Genomic DNA, 24,903 nt, shown 5'->3' on the forward strand with positions numbered 1-24,903 from the left:
GATTTCTTCAATGAGCAAGTAATCATACACACTTGCAGATGCATCACAGCTTCTAGGAGCGAGTGAAAGTCAGATAAAGTGGAGGAAAAACAAAACAAAACAAAAACAGTGATTTGAGTATATCAATCAGTTTTTAGTGGTGCTTAAATTTAGGGATTAATTTTAACTGGTCAAAAGTTAACCAACAAACTAACGAAGATATGACACAGCAGTTTCAGATTTTAAGGCAGCACACAGCAAGACAATTCTGAGTTCAAGATTAATTCTTTAAGCAACAAAATAACTTTAGTAATCTAGGTGATTATTAAATCAGCGTGAACATATACAAATGCAAATATAATATCTTCCTACAATTACAGTGCTATCTAGATGAAAAACAGACAATTGAATCAAACACTATAGCACTAAAGTATTAGGTTTAATTCCTGTAATAGTCCAGCTATGGTTCTTAGAAGATTTCAAATGTTAAGGCTACTTCAGTTCTCTCTTTTCTTTCCTGTTCCGAGTGTAATCTTGCTTGATATTTATTTGGAATCAAGTACTTCAGTAGCATCCATGGAAGTTAAGTTTATTAATTTGGTATATTTCAATATATAAATCCCATCAGCACAAAGGTCTGGATTTAAAGAAACAAAGATCTGAACTTCAGAAGAGTTCAGTATTCTGGAAAGGCAATCAATACCTTTGTTCTCCAAGGCCAAATTCTGACTTCCTTCAAAGCAAAGAAATTCCTATGGTATCTCAGAGAGAAATATTTAATTTTCAAATCAGACCCTGCCATCTGTTATCAGAGGAGTATTTTGGTGTGATCATCTTTTCTTGGCATATTTGCTCTTTAGGAAAGCTCTCTCTTTCCCAAGGCTGCTTATAGTTATGCACTTTGGACTTTAAGGTCCAAAACCCAAGTTCTTGTTCATAAAGGATTCTGGTTAAAGAAAATCACTCTCTCTTGGGAGAGTGGAATCAAAAATTGAGCATTTCTCACAGGAAGCAGGGAGACTTATCTGAATCAGGACTGAAGTGAGTGTGTTCGGGACTTTTGGACTTTTCAATGAAGACTCACCCTCAGGATTGCTTAGATAAGAGACAAAAAACTCCTCAACTGTATTTAGCATCTCTTTTCATACATTAATATTCCATTCAGCTGTAATGGTGGGCTAGCCCAGCTCTAAAAGGATTCAGTTTATTGATACTCCCAGCACAAATACAGTACAGAACTGTGTTAAATGTAAACTACTAAAAGAAATAAAGGAAAAGTTTAAAAAAAGATTTGACAAGGTAAAGAAACTGTTTTTATGCTTATTTCATTTAAATTAAGATGGTTAAAAGCAGCATTTTTCTTGTGTGTACTAAAGTTTAAAAGCTGTATTAAGTCAACGTTCAGTTGTAAACTTTTGAAAGAACCACCATAACATTTTGTTCAGTGTTATGAACAACCTCCACTCCCAAGGTGTTCATAACTCTGGGTTCTACTGTAGTTCTTTAATTTCTTATTTAGAATTATTAATTAAAAATATAATACTAACAGAACTGTTTGAGAAGCCATTTAGCTTTATTTCTCTGTTAACTCTTCTTGAAACATTTAACTGGATAAAATTTTCCTATATTTTGTTGTAACTTGGTGACTATATTCTTGAAGTTTTCTTTCATTTTGAAGTTCTAAAGTTTATTCGTTCTTCTTTCACTTAGCTGTAATTTGGGAAGAGTTTATCCCATCTTTCAAGCGTAGGAAAGTATTCTCAATTTGATTCTAATTTTAAATAACTTCCAGGTTCATTATAAAATATCCTAATTTCCAACTATTACAATATTTTAGCTATTCTAGGCACTGTACTTGATAACATTAGTAAAACAAACAAGAAATCTATTTCTAAAACTAATATTGTCTAATTCACAACTTCTATTCCCAAACTTTGCACAACCTTCCCAGTGCTGAAATATTTATTCACATACTTACAATCACTTATGCTAATAACTTGAGTATAATCCTAAAGGGATAAGAATATTTACTTACAAATATAAAGATTATAGCAAACTTAATTCTATACAAGTTGGTTTTATTATAAGAAAGGAATTCAAGTTTATCACCTTGAAACTTAACAAAAAGGCCATAGACTTATTTGGTTTCAATAGTTCGTGTTCTCAGGATAGCGAACACATTTGTGTAGCAATTCTAATCTCAAAATCTAAGACTCTTTGGTGGAAAACATTTATGTTAAAAAAAAGTAAGGAAGTATAGCAGAAAGTATTTAATTTACAAAGATGACTGCCCAGGATGTCTGGTTGGTTCAGACAGAAGGAATTTTTCCAGAAATAAATTTGGAAGTTCGTTTACATTCAGATATCCTACCATTTATGGTCTTATCCTTCCTTGGTAGCATCATGTTATTGCTTCTCCATAGCCAACAGGAGCAGTATTTACCTCAGCATGGAGCTTAAATTACAGCCTTTTTGAGTTTATATGCAACTTTTTAGGAGATGGATTAATATATTTATTTTAGGATTAAACCTAAACATCCGCTGGACTACATCTTACTTTCCAATTTGGTTAACATATTAGTTAATCATCATAGATTATCCAAAGGGTCAGAGTAAGAATTTAAGACAAATTAAAAAATAAAAATAAAAAAAAAAGGTGGGGAGAGTAATAAGGAGTGAATTAACCTCTCTTTAGGCAATGGAATGCTAAGGGTGTTAAATGAGGACCACGTGATGTCCTTCCTTACAACCATATGTTTCTCTTTGAAAGTAACTGAAAAGACTTAGTTACACAGAAAAGGAAGAAGACAATACACCAAGTCTGTAACATCCACAATTCATCTGCAGGTAACTGTGGCCTGAAACTCAGGACAGGCCTCTGGTTTGGTTCAATGCATGATTCAAAAGTTAGCTATTCCCTTATAACATTACGTTATAACTTCTAAGTAAAAGAATATCAAAATTGCATATTCTGGGGTCAAACTGACCCTTTTCGTATAGGTCCATTACTAGACGGAGATGGTAAAGCTGTTAATGATGCACAAAAGACAGAAGTGTTCAAAATAAATTTCTGTTGTTTATTTGGAAAGAAACAGGATGATGTACTCCCATCATATGAGGATAATGAATTAATTTCCAGTGCATTAGTAACCAAAGAGGATGTTGACATCATCTACAAGGGATAAACATTTTAAAATCAGCAGGCCCAAATAATTTGCTCTGAAGAGTTCTAAAAGAGTTGGCTGAGAAGATCTCTGGCCTGATGTTAATTTTTTATTAAACTTTGGAATACTGGGGAAATTCCAGAAGATTGGAAAAGTGGTGCATCTAGTGCCTATATTCAAACACGGTCAGCAGAATGATTCAGATAACTATCACTGGGTTACATTGACATAAATCCTTAGTAAAATAATAGAAAAGCTGATATGACATATAATTGATAAAGGATATTAATATGATTAATGCCAGTCAATGAGATTTTATGGAAAACAGGTCCTGTCAAACAAACCAGATTTCATTCTTTGAGATTACAAGTTTGGTTGATAAAGGTAAGTGCATAGATGTAATTGTACATAGACTTTTGCAAGACATTTGATTTAGTACCATACAACATTCTAACTAGAAAATGAGCATTATAAAATATCAGAAGAGTATACATGAAATGGATTAAGAACTGGCTGTGGAAGTAGTGGTCTGTTTCTAGTAGGGTTCTACAAAGACTAGTACTAGGTCTGATGCTAGTCAATATTTTCACTAATGGTCTGGAAGTAAATAGAAAGGCATTGCTGATAAAATATGCAGATGACAAAGATTGGTGGAGTGGTAAATAATAACGAGAAGGTAGTCAGACAATCAAGCAACCTGTATCAACTGGTTGACTCAGCCCATTTGAACAAAATGCATTTTAACACATCTGAATGTAATAAAGAATGCAGGACATACCTACAGAATAGGGGACTGAATCCTGGAAAGCAGTGACTCTGCAAAACAGGATTGAGGGGTCACAGTGGACAACCAACTATACATGACCTCCCAGTGCATTGGCAAAATGGACTAATGTGATCCTTGGATACATAAACAATGGAACAGTAAGCAGGAGTAGGGAAGTAATTTTACCTCTGTATACTGCATTTGTGAGACCAATACTTGAATAGTGCATATAGTTTCAGTGCCCATGTTTTAAAAAGGATGTTGAAAAATTAGAGAGTGGGCAGAAAAGAGCCACAAAAATGATTGGAAGGCTGGAGAAAATGACAAAGCAAGAGACTTAAAAAGAGTGCAGCCTCACTTATCAAGAAGAAGACAGAGTTGACTTGATTACATTGGGGACAAAATGTCAGGTATTAAAGGATTTTAATCTAGTAGAGAAAGGCATAACAAGAATCAATGGCTGAAAGCTGACACCAGACAAATTCAAATTAGAAATTAGGCACATATTTTTAACATGAGGGTAATTGACCACTGGAACACAATCTACCAAGGGAAGCGGTGGATTCTTCAACTCTCGCCATCTTCAAATCAAGACTGGATGTCTTTCTGGAAGATATGTTTTAAGCCAAACACAAGTTACTGGGCTCAACACAGGGATAACTGGACTAAATTTAAGGGCCTGTGATAGAGAGGAAGTCAGAGGAGATGATCTAATGGTTCCTTCAGGCCTTAAATTCTATGACTCTACCATATTAATTTGGCTGGCCAAGTTTTAAAAATACCTTAATTAAAAAAGAAATTGCTCCCTACATTTCAAAATATGACAAAATATTAAAATACTAATTCAAACTGAAAATTTGCATACTATAAAATTCAGAATATTAAACATACATGATACAATAAATTAGTAAATTCATATTCTGATTCAGAACTTATGGCAACAACAGTGAATTCCAGATTTTGGACTTCAGAAGCTATTTTTCAAGAACAATACTAATGGACAAAGTTTACATTTCCCATAGGCTACCACTATGTATTCCTTGCCCCCCAATACTGGAATGAATTCTGTACAGGTGTAAGGTTAAAGCCACATAGATCAGATTGCAGGATTCAGGGATTTACTTTGTTTTGTGACCATATCAAGATTAACTGGAGTTTGTGTAACTAATAAGATAAATAAAAACATAATACTGCTCTAGACACTAGCTCTCAATAGCATATTTTCAATTGTTTATTTAGTATTCCCTCTCCTCAGGAGCTGATTAAAACATCTATTGAGAAAACTACATATATGGGATTTAAAAAAAAAAATCAATACAATGGTTGCCCCAAGGGAAGTATAAAAAACTGACTATAACTCCAGAGAAACATAACTTTATCTCTAAAAAGTTAAAATATTTTTTAAAAATTTCACATTGTACACTTAACGGAGCAATACCAGAATAAAACAGATACTGGATTTTTGTGTGTGTACTGTAATCCATCCATGATAGTGGAAGCTAGTCTTTAGGGTTTTACTGGGTTTTCACTGTAGGTGACAAAGACATCCAACTACAACAGACTGTAGAAAATCTGCCATAAAAAATAAACCATGTCCAACTTTTAATATTTTCATTCCTTCTTAGCCTTTAGAGTTAATGGATACCTTTTTCGCATTGAGAATTTGCTCTTCACTGAATTCTCCAGCCTCCTTGCTGTCTGCTTCCACCTCCTCTTTACTTTCAGTTTCATCTTCAGTAGTAATAGGTCCATTTTCACATAATGGAGTTTGAAAATCATCATCAACCAATGGAGGGTAACTGTACTTGAAAGTATCCTAAAATACAAGGGTCTTTAATTCACGTGTGTATCAAAAGGAAGGAAAAGTGATTTCACTAGCATAATTAAAATACAGATCCTATTGGCGGGGGGAGGGCGAGGCGGTTAGTCCTTTTACACTTGTACATATTTCATGTATACATTTTAAGTTCCATTTGACCCATGGGCAAAAAGTTGATGTTGGTTTTTGTCCTCTATAATAATCAAATATGATAATCATCTAACACAGCCATTAATTTATAGCTAGTGGCAATGTTTACATATCCTCAAAGAGATTGCAGAATTTGTTCTGAGTTGAAATTTGGTATTGAAAAATCTTAGGAGAGCTGCAGGGGAGAATTAAATCAAATTTTGTTTCTACATTACACGAAGGCAAACTTAAAACAAAATAAGAAAAAACAGTGGCTCTTCAGATGTTTTTTGTACTTCTGCAACTTTATAACAGCTTTGGTTTTAAAGAAAATCATGCAGACAGTTAGTCCATGATTTGGATTTGTAAAAAATAAAACAGATAGCCTATTTATTAATGTTTAAAAAGAACTAGCATTATATATGTGCGTTACCTATTTTAATACAGGCTTTTAGCTCATATCACATAGCCTTAACTATAATCCATGTATAGTCTAAGATTTTGTAATGGTTATTTTTAGTAAAAGTTGGGGACAGGTCATGGACAATAAACAAAAATTCACAGAAGCTGTGACCTGTCTGTGTCTTTTGCTATTGCATCTCTGTGTTTTCCCCCGCCATTATGGTGGCTGGGAGCTGTGGGGTTCCCCCTCTGCCTGCGGCAGTGGAAGCTGCCCCCCTCCCCTTCCGTCTCCCCCCCTCCCTCAGCAGCTGGGAGCTGCAGGGTGACAATACTTCCCAAAGAGAAAACAGGGCACCCCCAGCGCTCGCCCAAGGCGTCCCCCTCTCCCTGCAGAAGGCTGCCTTATGTCGCCAGAACTCTGAGAAGGGCCCCCTCAGGAGTCTGTCACCTGTCGCTGGAACCCTGCCAGGGCCCTGCTGACTGCCAGCTCCAGAGTCCTGCAGCCCCTGGGGCTGAAGCAGAGAATGTCACCGAGGTCTCAGAAAGTCACAGATTCTGTGACTTCCATGACCTCCGTGACATAAACTTAGCCTTAATTATGGTGGATTATTTTTTAAAAGGAAACAGAAAGCTGGGAAAGCGTACTAATCTAAACACAATGTTCAACACACCTAAGCCATGTCTACGCTGAGGAAATTTATTAAGAAGTTCATACTGGTTCAAATGGTGGTAAAAACAGGGTCAGTCATGGGACTTCCCTTACACCGCACCTCCAACCAATTTTAACACTGGTTGAACTGATTTTTTGGGTCAATTTCCCCAGTGCACAGATTCCTGTGAACCACAGGTTCAAGAGTTACCAGAAGTTACTTAAAGGCAGGCTGCTCAAAAGAGTTTCAGAGGTTCCTCTTGTTCTGCTTCAAAGACTTGGAAAAGGTGGAAACAAACAGCTTCTAAACATGTCAGAGTAGCCAATTCCAATGAAAGAGAAAGTTTCTGGGAAGCGAGGACTAATACAGGACTTGATTTTAAATGTTCAAATTTGTTATGCCTTGATCCTTCCAGAGAACTAGTCTGTAGGATGGTTCTGAACAAAAATGATACAAAGTTAGAGGATTTCCTCACTAACTGCTTACCACTGTTTTGTTTTGTGACTGTGGCACATATTTTATTTATGATTTAACAAAATATTTTTAAAAAGACACTGCAATCAAGATTTCAATTAAATAAGGTCCCAAGCTTTTTAACAATGAAGCCTTCAAAATGCATATAAAATGCTAAGGCTCATCATTATGATTTCCCCACCCCTGCTGATGCTGACCACCAGAATTCCTATGTAGCAGCAAGCCTTTTTACCCACATATGCCAGGGGAAGAGAGATATGGGAAGCTGATGACAGCAGAATCCTCACTCTCTACATACTCTGTTTCAGCATCTCCCTCAGCACCCAGAAAACACTCAACCACCCCTCTTCAATCTCTGGCTAGCTACTGCTTCTCACTCCTTGGGAAATTATTCCTTTTGGACGTTTCTTGCAGGTACTGAGAAGAGGATCCAGAGAGACATCCTGGCCAAACAGGAGTTTAGGAAAAAGTGAGTCCCTCATGCTTCCATACCCCCAAGCCTCATTCCAGCGGCTACCTTGTCTCAAGGGGGTCCCTCAGATCGCACACTGGTGTGTTATTCTTTAATGGCATATTAAGATTCAAATATATGTTACAGAGGGGAAGGCAGATTGTCATTGCCTATCTTCATCTCTTCTGCAGAGAGAATAGATCATGCCATCTCCCTCTATGGCAGCGGTATTACTTTTACCCTGCTTGGGTTTAAAAAAATTATTAAAGGAAAGTTACAAAGTTTAAGGGAAAAGGGTACGAAATCACAGAATTAATTACTTTTATTAGCTTGGTGACAAATTTATGCCCCTTACACAAGTTGCTTATCCTGTATCAGCATTTAGACTGCACTATAATGTGTATAAATAGAGGTGTGTAAAAGCTGACAATAATACAGTACTGGAGTGCAGTATAACCAGTTGGGCTTTATCTTCCTTTTAAAGAAGTTGCCAAGTACACCAGGGGTTTTAGAACACTTCAGATGAGGGGCAACAGAAGGAGCTAGAAAGGGTGGAAGGCCAGAGAAAGTATTGGAGGGTCTTCATTCAATCATGGCTTTGGAGGAAGGTGAGAAACAGCAGTTGTATGCACTAAACCCCCCCTTTTTCCTATTCACACCATTAAAATTTCCAAAATGAAGTCACAAAATTAGGGCTGCAGAATTACTTCCTACCTTACAAAAAGAGCTATGAAAACGCTTTTAAAACATACAAAAATTTGAAAAGCATCAGTTGAGATTTTTAATAGAATTTAAATCATTAACAGTTAATTTGTAAGGTTATTAATATCAAATGGACACACTCACTTATCTGAAAAATGCTAGCTGGATCTACTACAGTGTGTAATTGTGCAATTTATATGCACACAAAAATTGCATGAAGATATTAATCATTACAAGGTATTTAAATTTCAGTATACTTACAATTCCACCCATGTAGGCAGGCAGATACTCTACACTGATGTATTCCTGCACTTCATTCTTGTTTGTAAACTTCAACATGCTTATCGCATCTGGACCAAGCCAACCCTTCACAATTTTAAAAGCAGCTAGACAAAAAAAGAATACATAAACTGCCTGAAACAAATACTGCAGTTTTATCTGCCATTGATAGCATGTAAATAAACGCTCATAAAATGTTAGGCTAAGTACAGAATTCAGTGAAATAGCTAGATGTCCAGCTAGGGTTTCTTTACCCGTTATGAAATGTCCCACTAGGCAAAGAGCACATGCACATATCAAGATATATATATCCTGTGCGCCCACCCCACCCCCAGCCCACTTCCTGAAGCAGTACCCCTCTACACCCAGAAACCTCATTTGGATGCGTACTCCAAAACTGAGAAGAGGTTCGGTGAAGGCAAAAGTTATTGTTGGTAAGTAGTCAGTCTGTAGCATTGTGTCCCCAGCGCCTCACTGCAGAAGACTAGCTCCTTGAACAGTAACTGAAGTACTGCCCACCAAAAATAAGCACCTAGTTTTGTTTTTGGCATAGTGACTTGTGAAGGGGTGTACTGAACTTCATGCAGCAGCTCTACCCTAGGTAAAGGCCAGGACCTCTGCTTGTGAAAGGGATCTCTGAAAAGGAAAGGAGGAATGGGATTTGGCATGGTTTCCTACTGGAAAAAGTAGCACAGTTCAAATGTAGCACCAGGACATATGCTATACATGTAAAAGAAAAAAAAAAGCAACAAACAATCCCAAAGAAGTAGAGTAAAAAGAGGATCTTCATCCTCTATAGCTGGTTTGGAATTCTTCACTGTATCCTCAAATTTGCCTAAGTGCAACACCGGTTTTTCCAAAGGTGGCTGAAGTAGGGGAAGAAGTGAGGCTTCTGGAGAATTTCCACAAGACTGTGTCTCTGATGGTAATTTGCTCCTGAGGACTGCTGGAAATGCACTCTATGAACCTAAAGCAAGCCAGCTCAAATTCCATGACCCAGACACTAACATGATTACTTACATCCTTCCCAAGACCTCATCAGGCTATGAACTGAAGCAGTGACAGGTTAAAGACTAAATATTTAGCCCTCTTGAATCGCAGACCAGTAATTTATTTTGGAGAGGAAAGGGAAGGTGGAGGGAGAAGTGGGTAAGTTCCCAATTTTGGGTGGGAGAAAAGTTGGGAGAATGAAGTATTTCTCTGGCAGGTTTGTTGTTTTAAATGGTAGCAGTTTGAACCTGCTTAATGTAAAACTAAAATAGTCTTAATAGAGATGGACTGTGCACATGCAGCAAAAGGTTAATTTTTATAGCTATATGCGCACGTGCAATATAGAGGAATAAAACATGTCTACTAAGTGTATTGACTAGGCTGATTACTGGTGCACACGCATCAGGATAGATAGATAGATAGATAGATGATAGATAGATAGATCTATATATATATATCTATGTCATGCATATGCCCTAACCTGCATAATGCACTATTTGGATTTGGCCATAGCAGAAAACCATTTACTAAGCCTTGCAAGTCTGGACCTGGAGTGGATTGGGGTTCAGGAAACCATGAAAATGGAGGGTTCAAGAAGTAGTCTGCATATCAAGGGCTTCCAAGATATGAGAGTGGCGAGGTGGATGCAGGTCTTGAGCCGCACTTTGAAGACAGCTATTTATTTAATCTTTGAGTCACAGCACAACGTGCCAGGAAGCTGCACACTAAAGCATTCAATGCCCTAATAATTGACAAATATAAGGTACCATGTGCTTAACTAAAAGAAGAATTTGGCCTATGCATTAGTTATACATTTCTATATATACACACATAATAACATTAAAAACATTTTATACCCCTTCCCCCCAAATCAGTTTATGTTTGAATTAATATCATATCAGGACAGGGCTTTTTAAATTTATTACAGAAAATTACAAATATTTTTAATTTACTTTAACTTACCATTCATTATCCATGGCATTTCAAAGATCACTATCTTTGCTGCAAAGACAATAAATAGGAAGAAGAGATAATTGAAATGAAAGATATTATACATTAACAACTAAACAGGGAGAAAGTGTTTAATATTAGAGGATTATTAAAAGCGGAACACTCAGTTTCCATGCTTACTTTCTTTAGGAAAAAATTAGCTTTCCTCCATTTCTCAAATAATAATCAATGTATACAAAACCATCCCTATGGTAAGAAGTATTAGGAAGCCCATTGGAAACTATGGCATGTATTGTATTGGTATACAAAAAAAAGGCAAAATTATCCCATAAGAGTCAGAATGGTTACCCACACCCTGAATTCAGAGAATTCATTTAAATTACTGTATTAAATATCAGATGAAAGATGCAAATAATATGCACCTTTATTCTAATAACTTTATCATTGTGTGAAATTATAACACTAATTTTTAACAGTTCAAAATACAGTACTAGCAACTATAACAGAATGGTACCTTCTATTTTAAGAAACGAAATGCCACTCAAACAACTAAACTTTAAAATGTTCATAGCTACATTTTCACTTGAAAAAAATTAAATGAATTTAGAAGTCGTGGAAGAGAAAAATGGCAGTATTGACTGAAGCTTTGTATCTATTCATAATGAGGGTTAACATGGACAATGTGCAAGTTTTTTCCCCCATACAGCCCCACCAATATGCCTCAACTCTGTCATGGAGGTATCATCTCTGAGACAATAGGGGAGAGTCCATTTCCACTCAATCTTTAGCCTCTTGGCTGCTACAGAGTACCAATTGTCATAGCAGTATCTTCCAACTTTTGGCAAAGCCCTGAAATTGAAGAGGAAAGGGACAGAAATGGACAAAGAAAGGAGGGCAACAACACAACTATAATATTGACTCTGAAAAGGAATTGGGGGTCATGGTGCACAATCAGCTGAACATAAGCTCCCAGTGCAACGCTGTGGCCGAGGGGGCTAATGGGATTCTTGGATGCATAAACTAGGAATATGAAGTTGGAGCCGAGAGGCTATTTTACTGCTGTATTTGGAACTGGTGTGACCACAGCTGAAACACTGTGCTCAGTTCTGGTGTCCACAGTTCAAGAAGGATATTAAAAAATTGAGAAGGTTCAGAGAAGAGCCCAGAAAGATTAAAGGATTAGAAAATGTGCCTTATGATAGCCTCAAGGAGCTAAATCTATTTAGCTATTTAAACAAAGAAAAGGTTATGGGTGACTGAATCACATTCTGTAAATTCCTATATGGGGAAACAAATATTTAATATTGCACACTTCAGTCTAGCAGAGAAAGATATAATGCAATCCAACGGCTGGAAGTTGAAGCTAGCCAAGTCCAGACTGGAAATAAGGTGTCAATTTTTAAATGTGAGCGTAATTAACAACTGGAACAATTTACCAATTATTGTGATGGATTCTCCCATCACTGATAATTTTTAAACCAAGATTGGATGTTCTTCCAAAAGATAGGCTCCAGATATTATTTGGAAGAAGTTCCATCATGTGATATACAGGAAGGGGCATGTCAAACACATATTTCTTGACTTTATTTTAGTTTTACATTTGCAGTCCACACTTGCAAAAAGTAATATTTACAAACCTTAAAAAAAAAACCTCTCTCCTTATCAGTTATAGTAAAACAACATATTGGATAATATAATGTCTATAAAACTGTATCTCCTTAGAAAGGATAATATACATTACTTACAGAGGTAATTAGGATAATACACTTTAAAACAGTTGATGATGAACCGAATGAAGTCCAAGTCCTAAAATAAAGGCAAATTAGTAATAAATGCAGTACAAATTATAATTTAAAAACAAATTAAATAAAAACTATGACTTTCGTAATAAAAATTTTCTGAGATAAGTTCACAATTAAAGTAAAACATAATAAATGTACACAGGCTATATACAGTATATTAAATTTCAAACACTGCCCCAACTTCCAATGGAATGCAAGGCCATGATCCTGCAAAGATTTATACACATGCTTAAATCTGTAAGCTGAGAGTAGTTCTAGTGACATTACTAAGACTACTCGCAGTGCATAAAGTTAAGCAGATGTATGAAGTCATTGAAGAACTGGGGTCTCAGGAAAGGGTCAGGAGATTTTCTAAGAACTACAGACTAACAGAAGAAATAAACCTGTCTCTAAATGGCAGTGTGCTAAGCCTTTCTTACATAGTACAAGCACTGACTTGCACTGAAGTAAGACAAGCAAGTTACGTAAGTTCTGTACGTTGGCAGTAAAACGTTTAGGGATAAGAAAATTTTGCCTTTTATTGGGGGGGGCGGGGTTAGTTTTGTCTGTCTTGATTTCTAATGAAATCATAGTTCACTAATACTTTGAGACAAAAATTAACATTTAAAATTCTAAGATCATAGTTCGGCAAAAGATTAAAGAATTAACACTATCTGGTCACTGCTGAAAATTCACAACCACAACAGAACTCAGAATTTTTTTGTTAAAACAGGTACATACTTGAGGCACATTGCAATAAAAATAAATCAATCTTCATATCTTATGAAGCAGAGACAAATGGAGATGACTTACTTGCAACCAGAGTTCTTTAAGATGAACATTCACACTCAGGAGATGCACTGGCTGGTGCAGATGCAATGGTGGAATCTACTCTTTGCAGTGCCTGTTAGAGCACTCCTGGTCCCTCCCCTCACCATTCCTGAGCATTCCAAGGGCAAGGTGCTTCCTGCCACTTCAGTCCTTTCACAGCTTCTGCAGGGTTAATACCTTATTAGGACTCTGAAGAAAAGGGAAGGTGGGTCCAGAGTGTGAATATGCAGAGTCCATCCCAAAGAATTCTGGTTAAAAACGTAAGCAACCTCCATTTCTTCTTCATATGTACTCTGCACATTGCCATTCAAGGGATATTTCAGTACGCAGTATGCCTGACTGGGCAGTAGGACTTGAGGGTCTAATTAAGTAAATACAGAAGTGCCCTACCGAATGGAGCATTTGACTCGGATGTCAAATCTAATTAATAGTGTTTTGTAAAGGTCTGAACAGAGTTCAACAATGGGAACATGTCCCTATAGAGATAGATACCGCTCTAGTTGAGTATGGCCTAACTTCAGCAGAAAGAGGAACTGATGATTTCTGATTATATGCCCGTTCTGTTCACTGTCTCAGCCTCTAGATAACAACTGAGCAGAAATATCCTGACCTCTATGGTTTTAAACATAAGATATAAAAAGTTTTAGGAGATTGTCAAAATTTTCTTGTTCTATTTAGATAGTAAGCTAAGGCACTTTTATAGCATTTAAAGTATGTAATTTGGATTATTTTTTATGAGCATGAGGTCTCAGAAAGAGAACCAGCATACTGACTGATTGATTAATATGAAACTCAACAACCACTTTAGGAAGGAATCTAGGATGAGGTCCAAGTACAACTTTATCTTTATGAAACATAGTAAATGGTGAGTCTGTCATGGGGCATACAATTTGCTAATCCATCTTGCTGATTTAATGGCTATTATAAAAGCTGTTTTAACAGACCAATAAAATAAAGAGCAACCTGCTATTAGTTCCAAAGGCGGGCTCATGAGCTGTGTCAGGACCAAACTAAAAATCTTGTAATGGAACCGTGTCCTTTACTGGTCAATACATTTTTAAATTGTGTCACGTGCCAAGATTTTATTTTAATTTTTTAAATCTATAATTATGTGATTCAGAGAAGGTAGCTACAGGTCCAAAGACTTTGAATGTAGTAAATGTTCAAGGATACAATGAATTGGTGCCTGTACAGGATTTATATGTTTTTCAGCTACCCACTTCACAAATCTACACCACTTATATTCATAACATTTGCTGCACGTCTAAAATGCAAGATATTTCAACATCTGTTAAAGCCAATGCAGCTAGATGTAGTGAAAGAGGGTTCGGGTGATAAGTCCTCCTGTCCCGCTGCAGAAGTACATCACTGGCATAAGTACGTAGATTCCCTTGGAGAGTTGATGAAGGTGCGTATATTACTGTTGTCTCTCACATGAAGGAGCAATTGAGGTTATCCTGGCCCACTCACATCTTATTTTTGCAAAACCCCCTGTATAAAAATAAAAAAAAGTGTAGAAGAGGAGAAAACACATAACAGGCCCATCCACTAATTCAGAAGGAACACATTGACATTGGGAAAGTGTCCTTCCCCTCTCTCAAGTGGAAAAGAGGGCACTTCTTATGCCTGTGGAAAAGAGATTTATGTCCAGAAACCTCAAAAACATTCACTAAAGCCTAAATTACTGAGTCCTTTAGAGACCATTAATGCACCCACATCAGATCTCTGCTGAGTTGGCCAGCTTTGTCACTTCCTTGCCTGTTAAGAGCAAGGCAGTTGGGTAGATGTTGAAGTGGATACACCAGTCCCATAACTTGATCATCTCCTTGTACAGTTGAAACAAGTGAGCTCCTCCCTGCTTCTTCAGTTAATATATTGCTGTCTTGTTGCCCACGACGACTTGTATTGTTTTGTTCTGGATGTGAGGTAGTAATGATTTGAGAGCTAAACAGATAGTTCCCAATTACTGTGCCCTCATATGTAATATCTTTTCTTGGTAACTCCAATGGTCCCAAATAAGGAGATAGTCAAGTTGCACCCCCTCATCAGTCTTTGAAGCTTCCAAAGTAATTTTCAATTAAGTTGTTGGGGGATTGAAACATGCCTCTTTCAGAACATTCTCTGGGCAGGTCCATTGTGACAAAGATGAAAGAATTTCTTTGGGGATAGAAATCCTCCTGAAAAATGTCATCTTGGGGTATGTCGTAGTTCTGTACCATCCCAATGCTCAACAGGCCTCTTTCTGAGTCTGGAATAAGTTGTGATGTATGTTGCAAGAGCATAAGACCCAACAGATGCAGAAATAAAATGATCTTTTGAGAAGGATTTCGATGTAATAGCCATACGGTAGAGAGTAGTTTCAGAAAGCTCTCCATTGACAGGAATGCCTGCTTGCGAGTCAAGCACTGCTCCTATGAATGGAATCTTAGATATGAAAAAAAACCAAAACCCTTCTCTTTCCTAGTCAATCAAGAGTCGTATCCTTCCAAAAGGGAAAATCTAATGTGTATGTCCCTTTCAAGGCTCTCTGATGAGGCTTTAAGAAACCAATTCTCTAAGTATGGGGAGACAAAAATACCCTATTGTCTCAAGACAAGCTCCTACTACAAAGAGGAACTTTGTAAAATCCCTACAAGTGGTAGAAAGGCCAAAGGTTAAGACCTTGTATTGAAAATAGTCATGATCAATAGTAAAGTAGAGATATTTGCAGTGATTTGATCGTCTAGAAATATGTATCCTTTAGATTGAGAGCTACAAACCAAGCTAGGGCTGAAAGGGAAGGATAACATGAGGCTACAGTCAACATACAGAACCAGAACCTCCTGACTTAAGTGCTGAGCTTCCTCATGTGTAATATCAGATGAACCTTCATCCTTCTTTGGTATTAGTGAAATAGCTTGAGTAAAATCCCTGATTTCTGAACTCCCTTGGCACTCCTCTATTGCTCCTGCCTGAATCAGAGACTGGATTTCTGATCTTAGCACACTGTTGAGGGAGAAATCCCTGAATATTGAAAAAGGGGCAGGGGAGAAGAAAGGAGGAGATCTTTCAAGGAGAATAGGTTATAAACTTGGGCATAACACTTTTTTATTATCCTCAAAACCCATTTGTCCAAACTGATGAAACTGTATGAATCAAGGAATTAAGACAGCCAGTTTTCCAAAGGGTAGGGAGGTGAGTATGTTATCAATTTGTTTGCAGCTTTTGATCCTCCTATCAAACTTCAGGCTTGACATTCAGCAGACATAGGTGAAGGAAGCTTTGTGATGGCATGAGTGATGTCTCTGAGCCTAAGAGGACGGTGAATTAAAGCTTTTAATTGGACCTGAACACAGGTCATGGGATTCTTCCTCAAAGACTGAAAAAGACACACTGATCTTGGCAGTAAGATTCTTATCCTTAATTCTCTCCAAATTTTTATCTTTCGTATTATTAAACAGTCCATCTCCTTCAAAACAGATGCACTATTTTAGATTTTGTTTGTGGCGGGAGAGTGGAAGATCATAACCACGTGATTGCTACTGCAATCAATCTTACGACCAAGTAAAAAACATTAAAGGATACTGTGTGTTATACTACCCTTCATCCATCTGTATTAATGTAATTACTATATTGCACTGGTCTTCAGAAAGTGGCTTTGCAAACATCAACATTTTGTCCCATAAGTGGTACTGTTACCGCAACGTGACTGCCTGGTAATTTGCCACTCTCATACTGAGGGTGAAGAAAGAAGAAATCATTTTCCTCTCCACCAAGTCCAAATTCCTGCCTTCCTTGTCAGAGGCCATAGAATGCAAACATCCACCTCTTGACCTGTTGGTCACTGCAACTACTAACAATGAATTATGAGTAGGAAGAATATGGAAGCAAGATAATCTTTCATATGGAATTGCATTTTTGAGAGCAGTTGACAAGAAGCACGATTAGACCAGACAGATTCTGCTGTTTGCCAGAGACCATCTAAAATTGGCACAGAGATTTTACTCAAAGTTAGAGCTGAGAACATCAAAGACTTGGTGAGAAGTCTCCTCTAAGGTACCTGACCAGAGCTTTAACATAGGCACCATTCTATTTAGGAAAACCTGCAAGCTATACCAATATTCTCATCAGGAGAAGAATTAATCAAATTCTGGGTCTAGCTGCTGATATTCCATTTGTACCACAGGCAGCTTCCTCTTCAGATAAATATCCATCCCTATCACAGGAGATTCTTCTGTATAGACAGCAAAGGAAGAGGGTGACTCACAAGAGAGTCTTCCTCTTCTCTCCTTTCTCCATGTGCACTTGCATCACAAGCATGACCAAAGGACCCAGATAAACTGACAGCAATGGTTCCAAAAGCTTCTTCAGATACGATGGAACCATGTGATGCAAGGAATGGGCAAAAAGTCTCCTGAGAGCGTTTACTCTTGTTACATGTGGATCTATTAGATTTGATCCTGCTCCAAGAGATGTGAAGAATCTCCAGCTTTGTCACATGCAATGGAACCAGGGTATTCAGATACGATGCGCTCACATGGTTTGGCTCTTATGTACAGGGACACCACCCCTAAAGGTAGTATGTATCTAGATGTTGGATCTGCTGATTTTGGTATCAACACAATCAGGAGTTTTGTGTCCTGTGCTGAACTGTTTTCTGCTTAGATCTAGAAGTATCTAGAGTTGACACTGGCCTCCTGTTCTTAGTCTCAGACCCTTCAGAAGAGTTCGAACAGACAGGATTTGCAGCCAGAGCTGCTTGTAGCCTATTCTGACATTTCTTTCTTGCTCATGGGGTAAAGGTACTGCAGTTCGTACATCTTAAAGGAGAGTGAAGCTCACCCAGGCATGTTAGGCATTGAGTGCAAGCAATCCGATGCCACGAAGACCACTGCAACTGATGTGTACATTTTAAAACCTGATCTTTTCAGATTTGGATCTGCATGCAACCAGTAGTTGGAATAGAAGATCTAAGTTTAAAACAAAATTTATCCTAAACTAACAATCTAAACTTATAATAGATCTGAACCATACCTAATAGTAAAACTACCCCTAAGGGCACTAAATCTTTTTTAGTGGAAGGGAACTGTATCCATTCACATCTGTCTGCTGCTGTGCTCGGAAGGAACTGAGGCAGCAAGGAGCAAAACGCCCCCTTGGAACGTTCAGGAATGCTGAGGGGAAGGGCAGGAGGAACACGAGCCCTCCAATGCATACTGCTACGAGAAGGTTCCAACATCTAGGCTGCCCCCGCTGTCACACCCCATTGGTGGGAATATGCAGAGGATGCAGGAGAAGAAATATAACTTAAAGCTAGTCATTGTACCTTTGCAAACTGAAATCCTGAAAATTGAGTTGGAAATATGCATTATCGGAGAACAACCTTTTAAAATGAAAAAAACTTCTAATGAAATTCATGATTTTCATCTTGAAATAGATAGTTGTTTCAGTATAATGCAAAAGACATTATTGACTTGACGCTTTAGATCATGACCATAAACAAATTACAGAACACCCAACATCTATACTTCGCCATTTATATTCCTACACTACAAATAGAGACTCAACATTAAGTAAGTGTGTTTTATCCCCCTCCTTTAGTAAATATACTTTTGTGAATTTGGGGCTCTTGAAAGTTACAGACTGATGTCAGTAACTAGAGGCAGGCTGTATGGGTCAAATTTACAACTGCTGTAAGTGGGTGCCATTTCATTGCAGGAAACAAAAATACTAACAACTTAACATATTAATTTGGCATTTTTGGATGCAGTGGCAGTTAGTGGGTCAGGGTATAGTAGGGTAAACAGTTGCTGTTAAGTGTGACTGTGGTAACTCTCCCTCCTCCCAGTAAATGAAGTAACCTTTGTGTCAGTTCAAAAGGGGAAGAGAAAATACAGAACAAAAAGCCTTAGTTGCCACCAGGCTGCGTAAAAGCCACCTGCCATGAATGCCTGGGAGAAGGGGGCAGTTATGAGATCAAGATTCTAGGACCTTTGCTGTATAATTTAGATCTAATGTGCGGCACAGGACCTGCTTGATTAAGCTATACAGTCTAAACAGAAATCATAATTAAAATGCTTACTATGTGACTGAGTCCAGTTTCAGCCATGTCAAACACCACTGTTAAAGGCTTCCCATGCTCTCTCCTGGCATAATGCTCTAACCAAAAGGCTACAAACTTCTTTTTTTCAAACTGCAGTTTAGGATCTTTTGTATGAAACTTCACCCTGAACCAGACTACAAAGAAAACATATATGTATATTAAAAATGTCAACAACTTATCAGAATACCAGATCATATTAGTGGTAAGTGTTAAATGACCTCTTACAAAATCCACCAACTCCTTGATACAGCTATGTACAGTTTCTATATTTTCAGCCATTTCACAGCTGTTCTTATAGAAACAGTGGTAAAATAATGATCTTTTTGATGCTGGTGTTTTCATACAGAACACAAGGTATAGAAGAACAAAAGGGAAAATAAAAAAATATATATATTAAAAACTATAGTTGAATGCTAGCAGTACAGTGAACAACACACACACATTCTCTCTCTCCCCAAAGGCTTCTACATAAAACCTGCATCTACCATGATTTGTTTCCTGAATAAAGTCTATAGTCATGCAGACACTAATAACTAATTTTACCAGATTTGGATACAGTCACTATTGTTAAGGTTGCAAGGCACCGTCTATTCTAACTTTCATTTTAGTGCAAGCATCAAAATCAGAACTTCTGGACTCCCAAACTTGGCTCACGCCTCTGAAGCAAACTGCCAACAGTTCTTAAAATTTTCATATTGGCATGGATAGAACCCTTCAGGGTGGATAAAAACCTATGATTTTTTTTAAAATTTAAATTGGAAGTTTTTCTTTCAAAAAATAAACCTGTTTAAAATGAAATCTGAATTTAACACAAAATATGTTAAAGCCTATACTTATAATATCTTAAAACATTTAAATAAAAGATGAATATACTGTTGTGTTTGTTTAAGTTCTAATTACAATCCTAACACAACTTGATACAAATCATGAGCAAAAAGGTAATTATCTAGCAAATAAACAATATATCATGCATCATTTTGTAACATATGGAAAATGTACAATAAGAAAATATTAAGCTATAAATTGCTTAAATAAATGTACATAGTTATAGGGTACCTGCTAGGCAGCAAAAAGGTGCACCAAATCTAGTGTAATGGCTTTATTTAATTGTAAATCAATATGTTATAATCAACCAATGAGAAGCATCTTTCTTTAGAAAATAACTGAAGTACAAATGGAGAAGCTGAACAAAATGGATGATTTAAATCAATCCACCTTAGAACACTTAGTAAGAACTAGTGTCTATATTTGATTTGGGGGGAAATAAAGCCTAACTAACTACAAAATACTTTCCGAGCATGCTAACTGGACACCTTTTTGGGGGGAAGTGGGAGTTCTGTGGGAGGCACAGAGAAATAAAATCCCACATTCTCACTGTCTGTTGTCATTAGGTAACTCTGGCCGGAATAGAAAGGTGAAGCAGATTTTTAGAATTACATTTACATAGAGACACATACACTTCTGAAATAAACTGACCCTGCAAAAAGTCCCCAACACACATGGGAGAGAGGAGACAAGAAAAGCTCATCTGCTATTTTCAATCAGGTCTCACTGCATTTTTTTGCTATATTCTACATTTTGAAAATTCTATATTTTCATTTAAATGAAGTCTCTATCTTTTTCCACTGCAAAGATACAGCCATCCTAATCTAAATAAATAGAAAGTTGTTTCCAAACATACAATAGGAGCAAAAAAAGGGACCTCACACATCATCTTTGTAATCTGACTTTTTTCAATGGGTAACTGGGATCATTTAAGTACTATTATTAAGCACAAACAATTGTTTCCCCCTCCCTGTCCGTCTCATTCCCTATTTTATTTTAAAACAAGTTGAGGAGGGATGGTTCATACCTCTTCAAGTGCTGCTACAGTCAATGAGATTGGGGAAGGGGAGGCAGGAGGTGGTAGACAAATCTGATACCCGAGTGGATACTACAGTACTTTGAGCATTCTTGGGCCTGCATGCAGCTGGTAACCAAGGGAGTTGCCATATGACAGAGACAGTTCTCTGGGCTGTCAAAGGTAACCGGGAAAGATGGCCAGGAGAACTGGAGGATTAAACAGGGAAAACTCATTACACCATTGCATCGGTAATACCAGTGCTTGTTGCCTGTACTGTTACTACACAGGGGTAGAACACAGCAATGGAGGGCCAAAGCCTTTCTCAGAACAAGTTCAATTCAAACAGTGATGTGAAAACTTGTGCACCAGTTCAAGTACGTGCAAGCATGGTGTGTTACAGCTGTACCAGGTGATTGCAATGACAACATGCTGTCCTGTAGATGGCTATATATTTGCAGCAAAAGAGATTGAAACATTGCATTTTAATGGCACACTTTAAAACTGCATTACAAAACTGGGATGGGAGGTAAAGTTTAGGAAGGAAAACTGAATGTAACCTTAACAATGAGCTTTTGGGGATCATGAATGCTACAATGAGAAAGCTGAATTTCAAGCTACAAAATATAAATACTAAAGATTTTTCCTCTCTAGTAAAAGACTCTTGGACTCAACGAGCATGGCTAAAGGTCTTAATAATACATGATGAAAAATGCAATGTAACCATTTGCCCATGATCTATTTGTCAGATATTCATTGAAAATTCACTTGATTTCCTCATTTATTTCCACAAAGGTAGTTCCTGATAAGTAATTACTTCCAGCATTTTAGCAGTCTCCAATATGAACATATGTACGTTCATAACACTAATAGATAACTGAAAAAAAAGAGTGCATGTAACTTACATAACTTGTAGCCCTCTTTATCATATCCATGCAGGTAAAGAGCACCATTTTCAAATAACCATTTTGGGAGGGCAGATTCAGACAAATCTGCAAAGCAAACAGAAGGATTATTTTTGCAAACTGATATCAGGCATCCTTATTTGTGCTGTTTAAAAGTCACTACAAAATACCATTTAATCTTAAAACAATAAGAAACTTCATATTCAAAATAATCTTCATATGTGAGAGATAAATGAATTGTAAAATAGAGGGATAAACCTATTTGCAAACTAATACTTTTTCCTTTTTTTTGTTTTAAACTAAGCTAGAAAAAGGTTAGCATCTATGTAGGAAGAGAGAGGAAAACAAAGTAGATATAGATGGCTGGAGGAAAAAAGAACTACAAATTTTGTTGGCGTTGGCCTCCCTCCTGCATTCCCCCTCTGTTACACCCACTTGTTACGACTTTTCTTCATTTAGACCAGGGGTCTCAAACACGTGGGCCGCATGCGGCCCGCAAGGTTATTTTCTGCGGCCCGCGAGCTCCTTATGGCCCCCCGCCTCCCCCAGTGTTTACCTAGAGCGGCTCTGGCCCAACACGCACCGGGGGCAGGGCAAGCTCCCTGCCTGCCTGCCCTGCCCCTGCGCTGCTCCGGGAGGCGGATGGAACCTGGGGGAGGAGAGGCACAGGAGTGCGTGTTGTTGCTGCTGCTTCAGGGACCACCCCCAGCAGCTCCCATTGGCCATGGTTCCCCGTTCCCGGCCAATGCTGGGGGCAGTGCTTGAAGCAACAGCAACACACACCTCTGTGCCCTGCTCCCCTACATTCCAGCCACTTCCCGGAGTGGCGCAGGGGTATGGCAGGCAGGCAGCTTGCCCTGCCCCCGGTGCGCGCCAGGCCAGAGTCCGCCTCCCGAACCCCTCCTACAGTCGAACCCCCTGCCCTGAGCCTCTTGCCACACCCTGCATCCTGACCCCCTGCCACACCCCTCCTGCATCCCAACCCGCTGCCCTGAGCCCCCTGCCATACCCCTATCCCCTGCCCTGACCCCCTGCCGCACCCCTCATCCCTCCTGCACCCCACACCCCAACTCCCTGCCCTGAGCTCCTGCCACACTCCTCCTTCACCTCTGGGGCAGAGAGGGGGCAGAGGCGAGACTTCATGGAAGGGGTGGAGTGGGGGCGGGGCCAAGGGCAGCAGGGAGGAAGTGTCAGTAATGCGGCCCTTGGGTCAATGTACTAGTCCTCATGTGGCCCTCGTGGTCATTTGAGTTTGAGACCCCTGATTTAGGCTGTATGCTATTTGGGGCAGGCACTCACTCAGAGAGAGGGAGAGGGAGAGTGAGTGAGTGAGTGAGTGTGTGTACACAGCAAAAAGCACAATGGGACCCTATTTTGATTAGTGTCCATAGGCTCCACAGTAATAGCTGCAATGATCGCATGTCACAGGTTTAATTAGTTTTACTAAACTGAAAAGATTCTGCTTTCCTCTCAGTAGTAGAGGAGCTAAGCATTTATTAGCTTATGACCCCTGCAGCACATGTGTCTTCCCAGCTATGGATCACTTTCTCTTGACTAATTTTCAGACCAGAGGAGGGGAACTTTTATTCCCATAGTGGTCTGCACCTGAAGAACACACAAAGAACTGAAGTCCGGCCAACTCCCCAACCCTTTCAAATCCCAAATTATCTGCATAACTCCACTGCCCACAACCCAGCCACAGCCACACCAAATTATAAAGCACAACTAGTGATTGATATGTCAACTTGACAAAGAAGAATTTATATAGCCATTTGCATTGATACTTAATGAAACTGTATATAGGGCCCTAGGTATAATTCAGTGAGAAACTGACATACATCATCAACATATTAATTAGCAGTAAATGACATCTTACCATTGACCATGTATTCTTTCCGCCACTGAAAGCTGTCATCAATCATCTTCAGTGTATCATCCACAACATCATGACGCCAAATTAAATAATTTTCAATCCAATTATCATCTTGCTGCAATCTTTCCACATCTCTGGAATCATATTTATCTGATTTATCTAATTTTAAAAATGGAAATTTTTAGTGTTGTAAACATATAGCACTTGCTACAGAAATATTACAAAATCGAAACTAGGCAAGTTTTATGGCAGCAGTCTGCCTGGGAATACAAAGATCTCAAAATTTCAGCACATTTAAGCAAGCATGGAATAACATAAGCTATTGAAAATGTTTATTGACTACATTAAAAAGTGGAATTTATTAAGAAACTGACAAAATGGGGTTGGACAAATATGCATTATGCAAGTATTTTTCTTTACATCAAAATAAAAAATTGACAAAAATAATTGTATCCGCATGACAAGCAGATAATTTTCTTCTGATCTTTTTGAGGAAAAATACACAGAAAGACTGACTTGTTTTTAACAGAATACTAAGCCTAAAAGGTCTGGAAGTCTCAAAAGTTTGCAAGTGCACGCACACATCAGTTTTCCAAATTAGTTTATTATAGGCATTTATGATCCCTCAAGAAATGGCATAATATATAAAAACTGACTACCATTCCCAGCTGTGCTCTACGCCATCATATTAAACAAAATTAAGTACTACACCTCCAAAAAAACATTTCACAGTGCCTATTGGTTATACATTTATCTTATTATTTTCCCATTATATGTAATTTTTTGTTTAAATTACAAAAAACATCACAAACCTTCCTACACAAGAAACCATAAA

General features: G+C 38.0%; 1 protein-coding gene across 2 annotated transcripts in view; it reads right to left on the reverse strand.

The window, feature by feature from the left end:
- Window positions 1–24,903, reverse strand: part of MOSPD2 (motile sperm domain containing 2) — a 62,847-nt gene that overhangs the window by 24,891 nt on the left and 13,053 nt on the right. For both annotated transcript variants that reach the window (XM_045028309.1, XM_045028383.1), the window contains exons 3-9: window positions 24,072–24,227; window positions 22,196–22,282; window positions 19,430–19,584; window positions 12,502–12,562; window positions 10,769–10,807; window positions 8,798–8,922; window positions 5,555–5,725 (exon numbers count right to left, since the gene is read on the reverse strand). In XM_045028309.1, coding sequence (XP_044884244.1) covers window positions 5,555–5,725; window positions 8,798–8,922; window positions 10,769–10,807; window positions 12,502–12,562; window positions 19,430–19,584; window positions 22,196–22,282; window positions 24,072–24,227 — 794 coding nt within the window. The remainder of the gene's footprint in view (window positions 1–5,554; window positions 5,726–8,797; window positions 8,923–10,768; window positions 10,808–12,501; window positions 12,563–19,429; window positions 19,585–22,195; window positions 22,283–24,071; window positions 24,228–24,903) is intronic.

The sequence above is a fragment of the Mauremys mutica genome, chromosome 1 (assembly GCF_020497125.1).
Source record: "Mauremys mutica isolate MM-2020 ecotype Southern chromosome 1, ASM2049712v1, whole genome shotgun sequence".
NCBI classification, from domain to species: domain Eukaryota; kingdom Metazoa; phylum Chordata; order Testudines; family Geoemydidae; genus Mauremys; species Mauremys mutica.